Genomic DNA, 7,598 nt, shown 5'->3' on the forward strand with positions numbered 1-7,598 from the left:
TGGAAAAAGATGGTTATAGTTAAGTTTCTCTCAATATCTACAGTTAATATCAGTTCAGGTCATTAATGGGTTAATGAGCCATGAAACATGATACGATGCGTGAAGCAGAAACCTTCATGTCCTCTGTGGAAACTCCATGCATGCAAATGCAGCTACCTTTCCCCTTCATATCTCACTTCCTTGTTTGTTCCAAACATTCAGTGACATTTCCTACAGTCTTGCTGGTTATGGAAAACAGAATAATCAGCCTGCTGCTGCGGGCAGTGGGAGATTTAAGTCTTAGAACAGATGAAATTGAATTCATTAGTATCATTCATTTTGAACCACTGCTGGATCCTTTTCGTCTCCATGGCTCCAGACATGTCACAGTCGTCCATCGGTCCATCTAAAGCCCAGTTCTCATAGCTGACCACCTCATCACTGACCCAGAACCAGAAATCCAGAGTGCAGGTGTAACGCAGACCCATCCAGACATAATCAGTTGATGCCTCCTTGACTTTCTCCTGGATCCATCTCTGATCATCCATGTTGGTGATGGTGACCAGGTCATGGTGGTGATCTCTGCAGTAGGTCAAGGCGTCCTCCCAGGTTTTATTTTCTTTGATCAGGATCACATTATCTGCATCAAGAAGCAATAAACACAATAAATCATTGCAACTACAGCTTCATTTATCTCAAGACACAGAGCCTTGAACAATTTAAAAGGCCTGAAATGTTTCATATTTCTACATCTTTTATGGAGTTTATGTGTAGATGTGACAATTTTTAGAGATTTAGTATATGAGAGAAAGACTTCAACAGTATAATAAAGCTCTTTTATTTCTTCCTACATATTCACTTAGATTTAAATACTTTGTCTTATTGAAGCAAAAACTCACCATCATAACAGATGAAGGGTTTTCTTCCAGTACAGCTCACATTCTTCCATCTGCCTCCATCATCAAACACAGTCATGGCACATTGATCATTGATGGATTCTGGATTGTTAAAGTTTTTATTCCAGTGTCTGAAAGAGAAACTGCTTCCATCTGACCACCTCCAGTTGTCTCTGAATAGACCAGTGTATGCTCTACCATCTGAAGAGTTCATCACTTTCTTCACTTCTTCATCCTGTAGCTGCTTCGTTCCACTGATCAGGTCTGTGTGTTTCTCTCTGCAGTAACTCTGAGCTTCCTGCCACGTCTTCCTCTCCTTAATCAAGTGATATTTAAGGGTCGTATTAGTCTCTGTGGAGTGAACAGACAAATGTAAATCTCCATTTATGACTTTTAAGATGAACATAAAATCAGGTTCATTGACTGATGCACTGAAAGCAGTGGTTCCCATTTCTTCTGGGTGAAATTGATACTTTAATTTTCTTCTTTTGTAAAATATTTTATACAGATAGTTTTATGAGATAATCTCGAGTTTAGACTGTGGTTTTTTTTTTTTTTTTAATACTCACCATCATAGCAGAGGAAATATTCAGGCCACTTGCAGCCCTGATCTCGCCATGTGAGATTTTGATGCACAGCCCCACAGTTTTCAGAACCTTGAATTCCTCTATCAGATGGTTCGTTATCGTTCCACTTTGTCTCACTTTCATTGAACTTCACTCCAATCAGAGACCAGTACCAAGTTCTGGTACCATGTGTTTGATCATACAGACCAATCCAAGCTTCCTTCATTTCTCCAGCTGAGATGTTGATGAGTCTCTTCATGTCCTTCATGTTAGTCACTGTGACCAGGTCAGTGTGTTTCTCTCTGCAGTACTGCTGAGCTTCAGTCCAGGTCTTATTCTCATTAATGTAGTGAAACTGATAGAGCTGACAGTCCATGAAGCAACACTGACCTGAAACATGAAAGATGTTGCTGTATTTAATCATGAATTATAATTCACATAAAATATTATATGCCAAAAAATGGGTTCTAAGAAAGAGATAAATGTTATTCTTTTAATACCACAAGGTTTGTCTTAGAACAGAAACCAGAGAGTCTAGTTGTGTTTCAGATCAACTTACCCATCAGGAAGAGCAGAATCAGACTCCACTGCATCTTTGCTGTCAGATGAATTATTTTCCTCCAGCAGTTTGTCTCTGTTGGATGAAGAACATTTAAACAGTGAAAAGCTGCAGCTCTCCCTCCACTGGACAGAGAAACATTGAGAGCAGAGAGATGAAGTATTGAGCTGAAACTTACATCTAGTTCTTTTTCACTGAGTTGGTTGTTTTTTTGTCAACTGCTCCCAGTCAAATGACGATTTATGGCCAAAACAGGCGAGTAAAGAAATGATTGATTTGAATATTTCATCATTTGAATATTTAAACCGGAGAAAAATCCCGTGTAACGTAGAAGTAAAAGAGAGGGAAGAGACTTATATGAAATCCATACTCTCAGAGCTCCTCATATTTGCATGAACCTGTTCTGTTTCCATGTTGAACCTTATTTGTTTCCAGTTTCGTCCACACTCAGCTCTCTGTCTCCATACATCCGGGTTCCAGCTTGAGACACGTATAACAAATAGTGTGTCTTTTCTTTGGACTCTGTCACACAGCATGTCAAAGACACCAGACAGAGAGGTCAATAGGTCACTTCCTGATGGCCAGTGACTTCGGCTTCACAGTCAGGCTAATGAAAATCATAAATGTTACAAGGTGGTAAAAATAAACTGAACTCAAGTTGGTGTTCAGTCTGCAAGGTTGAAATGTGTGATTTTTACTCTTTTAAAACACATCAAAGACTTTGAAGTGAACACCTGATCAATAGTCTTTCTATGTCTGACAAGTCAGCTTTTTAAAAATGAAGGAAAAAAGTGAAAAAAGTCAAACGTTCTGAACATGTGCAGCGCTTGATCTACTTTCAGGGTAAAAACTCAAGATTAAAACAAATAAATACAGTCAATCAGCTGTAAATAGGGCACAAAGTGTTATTTGCTATAAGAAAGGAACTCTAAATGTAACATAAAGTGCCGTTCCGCCTTCATCTACATAGCTACACACAGTCTGTTGGATCTCCATAGCGCTTTGATCTAAACAAATAATGTCTTTAAGGATACAGTTTAGTGGAATTTATGTGAGTGTTGTGTTTTTGTGCTTTTAATTGGACATTTGACATTTTTGTTGTTAGTTAGCTCATATGTTGGAGAGAAGTTGTCTGCCAGTAATCGTCCTGATATTTGATAAACGCAAATGCTGGAATTATTCCTATATTTATTGTCAATTTAATATCTAAAAACCAGGCCACTTTTTTTTTTTTTATCTTCTATTTAGCTTCAAACGCAGCGATGGCTAAATGTCTCTGTACCAGATACGATTTGTTTCTGCAAATAGTTTCACAGAAAGTCAACACTAAAATATCAGTTTCAATGAACCATTGGAGAAATGCATGTTGTTGTTTTGCAAAATATTTAGTGACATTTTTGCATTTTAACACTATATATTTACTAATAAACTATAAATTTTTGTAAGCAACACAAGCTGCTTTATGTCATCCTTATTTGGATGCAAATATCTTGCTGCTTATCTATGTGTATTTTTTTCTTCTTCTTTTTTTTTTTTTTTACAACACTTGTTCTTCACAGCTTCCCTAATTTGTTTGATTCCAGGAAGCAGATTATTTAATAGTTCAGTTGGACTATTAAATATAGACTTTAACCAGGACCCATTCATAGGTGGCCTGTTTCCAGACGTCGCATTAGACTTTTCAAAGTTTTTTTTTTTTTCTTTATTACATCTGACTTGGTCATGAAGGACATGGCATATTAAACCGACTTTAACTAACTTTTTTACTTACCTCAAAACCCCATCTCAAAAATGACTCCAGCCCTTTTGAAAAAGTTACAATACATTTTCATGAGTCTTTTTGTATTTCAGTAATTCAATTTACTGACCGAAACACACTCCATAGATTAAATACAGACACTTTAAGGTCTTCAAACCCCTCATTCCACTTACAGCCCCCAAAAAGACATTTAAAATAAGCTGATTACATCAGAGCAATAAAAAACTGCATTTTAATCCAAAGTGTGGTCTTAATGTCTTTGTTTTGTTTTGAAAGACAATAAGATGCCATCACAGAAAAAAAGTAACTTTTAAGCTCATAGTTTGTTGTATTACTATGTACACATATTATGTGTATTCAGTGTTTTATGCCACACGAAATATAACCTTAATCCATAAGAAACATGTAGCAAAAGGTAAAAATGGAAACTGAACTCATAGTATTTTTATCTATATTAATTCTTGGAACAAATGAAATTAAACTTCTCAATATCTCTTTTTTTCCTCCACTTGTATCCTCCTCCCGTCTCCATGGCTCCAGACATGTCACAGTCGTCCATCTGTCCATCTAAAGCCCAGTTCTTATAGCTGACCACATCATCACTGACCCAGAACCAGAAATCCAGAGTGCAGGTGTAACGCAGACCCATCCAGACAAAATGAGTTGATGCGTTCTTGACTTTCTCCTGGATCCATCTCTGATCATCCATGTTGGTGATGGTGACCAGGTCATGGTGNTATATATATATATATATGTCAAGTGGAGCATCGTAGCAAAAGCCGTAATTATCTAGTTGTGATAGTAAAGTTGTTGGGCCTCATCTTGACACTCAGACGATGAATCTGAATGCCATGAATGAGGACCTGTTGGAAAAAAAAAAGTAGTAATTTTATTAATATTCCTTTTTTGAGCTCATACGCATAAACGTTCACACATCCTACTAGTGTCTGTTTGTTTGACTCCAGGGAGCAGAAAGTTTGGTGTTTACAGTTTCAGGAAATCTTATCAGTTCTCTGTTTTCACCTTGTAAGGCCCAGCAGATGCTTGATGCTTGGCGTGAGGAAACATTCAGACATTAAACGCCTCCAAAGCTCAGCTCATGAAACATTAAATCTGTTTCTTCCATAGCTGAGACTTCCACTCCACATTTATCTCTGGGTTTTACATAAAGTCAGATATCAATCTACGTCTCATCTTAACAAATAATCTGAAGGTTCTGACCTTGAGAATGCAAAATGAAACATAAGTAGGTCATTTGAGCAGGTTTAAAGGCTTTATTACTGAAGGAAAACATACATGTACATGAAGGATCACAACGCAAAGCAAGAAATTCACTCTAATAAGCTCACAACAGATGATCTAATTAGATTTAATGTATGGACATTTTTCACACCCCACAAAAAATTAAAACTTAATTAACAAAAAATAAAGCTGCAGTATATAATATTGTAGACAGAATAAACAGCTCCTTACTAGGGACTGTGCGAGATTTTTTTCTTAGAACAGATGAAATTAAACTTTTCAGCATCATTTCTTTTGAACCACTGATGGTTCCCTCCCGTCTCCATGGCTCCAGACATGTCACAGTCGTCCATCGCTCCACCTAAAGCCCAGTTCTGATAGCTGACAACCTCATCACTGACCCAGAACCACAGATCCAGAGTGCAGGCGTAGCTCAGTCCCATCCAGACGTATCCAGTCGAGGCCTCCTTGGCTTCTTCCTGAACTCGTTTCTGGTCATCCATGTTGGTGATGGTGACCAGGTCATGGTGGTGACCTCTGCAGTGGTCTAAAGCGTCCTCCCAGGTTTTATTTTCTTTAATCAGGATCAATTCATCTGTCATAGAAGTGATCAACACAAACATATTATAACTAACAAAATCATGGTGATGAACAAATTTGATCAATTACCACAGATATGTGTTTGGTCCTAAACCAGATGTGGTAGATCAACTCAGAATTGCCCTCCAGTAGGAGTAGCACTACTTCAAAAAATGTCCTCAAGTAAAATAAAAAATATACAAATAAGAGTAAAGTTTTGGTAAAAAGCACAGTAACTAATTTATTCTTTCAAGTAAATATCATCAGACTGGCTAAAATATAAAGGAATGAGTAAAAAGTGCTGGTTTAAAGACAAACATAATGTAAATAATCAAACTTCATACCATAATTTTAGAATAAATTTAGGCAGACAGAACATTTCTAAATCACATTTTCTTAACATAAAACTTGTGAAACAAATAACATAGCAGTAGTTAAAGTTTACACAGTAGATCAAAACATGCTAAAATATTTCTAGTGATAATTTAAAGAGGTCACTGTTTTTTCACTTAACCTCCAGCAGGTGGAGAAAAACATCAGAACAACAGAGCTTGTCTCAGGAACAGGAAGTCTCACTTTCACACCAACTGTTGGTTTCTTGTTTGATCCAGAACATTCTTGCTTAAAATATATTTATTTCTTGACATTTCGCACAGCTTGTGGAGAATCCAGAAATATTATTCTAGATAGAGCAGCAATATTTTAAGTAAAAGTAGAAAGTATTGTGGTTTAAAACTACACAAAGTGCATTTTATCCAAAATGCTGATAAAATAAATTTCTGAGTAAATGTAACTAGTTTCTATCCACATCTGGTCCAAACAAAACTTTTTGGGGCTTTTGCTTGATGCACTGAAATTATCTATGAGATAAATAAACTAATACTTAAAATCTGAATCCTCACAGTTCTACTGTTGACATAAACTTGTAGTATCTGTTTGGACAAACTCACCATCATAACAGATGAAGGGTTTTGTATTACCACAGTTCACATTCGTCCATCTGCCTTCACCATCAAACTTAGTCATGGCACATTGACCACTGTTGGTTTCTGGATTGTTAAAGTTTTTATTCCAGTGTCTGAAAGAGAAACTGCTTCCATCTGACCACCTCCAGGTGTCTCTGAACAGACCAATGTATGAGGAATCACTTGTAGAGTTCATCAATTTCTTCACTTCTTCATCCTGTAGCTGCTTCGTTCCACTGATCAGGTCTGTGTGTTTCTCTCTGCAGTAACTCTGAGCTTCCTGCCAGGACTTCTTCTCTTTAATCAAGTGATATTTATGGGTTGTATTAGTTTCTGTGGAGTAATTAAACATATTTATGTTTACCTTGTTTGTACAAAATAGATTAAAAAAAAACTGATAAAAAGATGAACATTCTCACCATCAGAGCAAAGGAAATTATGTTGATTTCGGCAGCTGGTGTCTATCCATTTGAGATTTTTATTCACCATCACACAGTTCTCATGTGTTACTTGATTTCCATAATCAGTCGGTTCTCCTGTGTTCCATTTTGTCTCACTTTCATCAAACTCCACTCCAGGCAGAGACCAGCACCAAGTTCTGTTACCATGTGTTTGATCATACAGACCAATCCAGGCTCCGCTCTGATCTCCAGCTGAGATGTTGATGAGTCTCTTCATGTCCTTCATGTTAGTCACTGTGACCAGGTCAGTGTGATTCTCTCTGCAGTACTGCTGAGCTTCAGTCCAGGTCTTTGCTTCATTATTGTAGTAAAACTGATAGAGCTGACAGTCCATGAAACAACACTGAGCTGTAGACAGTAAACATGATTTTATTAATTTAGAAGAACTTCATCAAAATACAACACAACTATTATTTGCAATGAAATACAATTACAATCGTTTTCATTAACATTTCTGTGTGATAACTCAGAGGTATCTCTGTTTCCTCGTAGTCTATTTGTGTTTCAGATCAACTTACCCATCAGGAAGAGCAGAATCAGACTCCACTGCATCTTTGCTGTCAGATGAATTATTTTCCTCCAGCAGTTTGTC

The 7,598-nt window shown here is 37.0% G+C and overlaps 3 protein-coding genes across 3 annotated transcripts; all 3 read right to left on the reverse strand.

Moving 5' to 3' along the window:
* Positions 1–68: 68 nt before the first annotated feature.
* Positions 69–4,468, reverse strand: LOC103132686 (C-type mannose receptor 2-like). Its single transcript, XM_007544481.2, has 5 exons — positions 4,269–4,468; positions 2,001–2,125; positions 1,445–1,831; positions 879–1,226; positions 69–619 (listed from the first exon to the last, which is right to left on the reverse strand). Exons 1-5 carry the CDS (start codon positions 4,466–4,468, stop codon positions 273–275), a joined length of 1,407 nt encoding a protein of 468 aa, XP_007544543.2. The 3' UTR covers positions 69–272.
* A 551-nt stretch (positions 4,469–5,019) lies between these two features.
* LOC103132684 (lectin BRA-2-like) lies at positions 5,020–5,603 on the reverse strand. The gene has a single exon (XM_016667526.1). It carries the CDS (start codon positions 5,601–5,603, stop codon positions 5,232–5,234), a length of 372 nt encoding a protein of 123 aa, XP_016523012.1. The 3' UTR covers positions 5,020–5,231.
* A 507-nt stretch (positions 5,604–6,110) lies between these two features.
* Positions 6,111–7,592, reverse strand: LOC107835199 (C-type mannose receptor 2-like). Its single transcript, XM_016667525.1, has 3 exons — positions 7,525–7,592; positions 6,965–7,354; positions 6,111–6,878 (listed from the first exon to the last, which is right to left on the reverse strand). Exons 1-3 carry the CDS (start codon positions 7,556–7,558, stop codon positions 6,487–6,489), a joined length of 816 nt encoding a protein of 271 aa, XP_016523011.1. The 5' UTR covers positions 7,559–7,592; the 3' UTR covers positions 6,111–6,486.
* Positions 7,593–7,598: the final 6 nt, after the last annotated feature.

This window comes from Poecilia formosa, unplaced genomic scaffold (assembly GCF_000485575.1).
Source record: "Poecilia formosa unplaced genomic scaffold, Poecilia_formosa-5.1.2 Scaffold1213, whole genome shotgun sequence".
Lineage (NCBI taxonomy): Eukaryota > Metazoa > Chordata > Actinopteri > Cyprinodontiformes > Poeciliidae > Poecilia > Poecilia formosa.

Excerpts from the sequence above, each read along its gene's own strand:
- LOC103132686 (XM_007544481.2), bottom strand. The coding sequence starts at position 4,468 with ATGGATGATCAGAGATGGATCCAGGAGAAAGTCAAGAACGCATCAACT. Across the intron at positions 1,832-2,000 it reads GATTCTGCTCTTCCTGATGG|GTCAGTGTTGCTTCATGGAC; the intron begins GTAAGTTGATCT and ends TTCATGTTTCAG. Across the intron at positions 1,227-1,444 it reads ATATTTCCTCTGCTATGATG|AGACTAATACGACCCTTAAA; the intron begins GTGAGTATTAAA and ends TTCACTCCACAG.
- LOC103132684 (XM_016667526.1), bottom strand. The coding sequence starts at position 5,603 with ATGACAGATGAATTGATCCTGATTAAAGAAAATAAAACCTGGGAGGAC.
- LOC107835199 (XM_016667525.1), bottom strand. The coding sequence starts at position 7,558 with ATGCAGTGGAGTCTGATTCTGCTCTTCCTGATGG. Across the intron at positions 7,355-7,524 it reads GATTCTGCTCTTCCTGATGG|CTCAGTGTTGTTTCATGGAC; the intron begins GTAAGTTGATCT and ends TACTGTCTACAG. Across the intron at positions 6,879-6,964 it reads TAATTTCCTTTGCTCTGATG|AAACTAATACAACCCATAAA; the intron begins GTGAGAATGTTC and ends ATTACTCCACAG.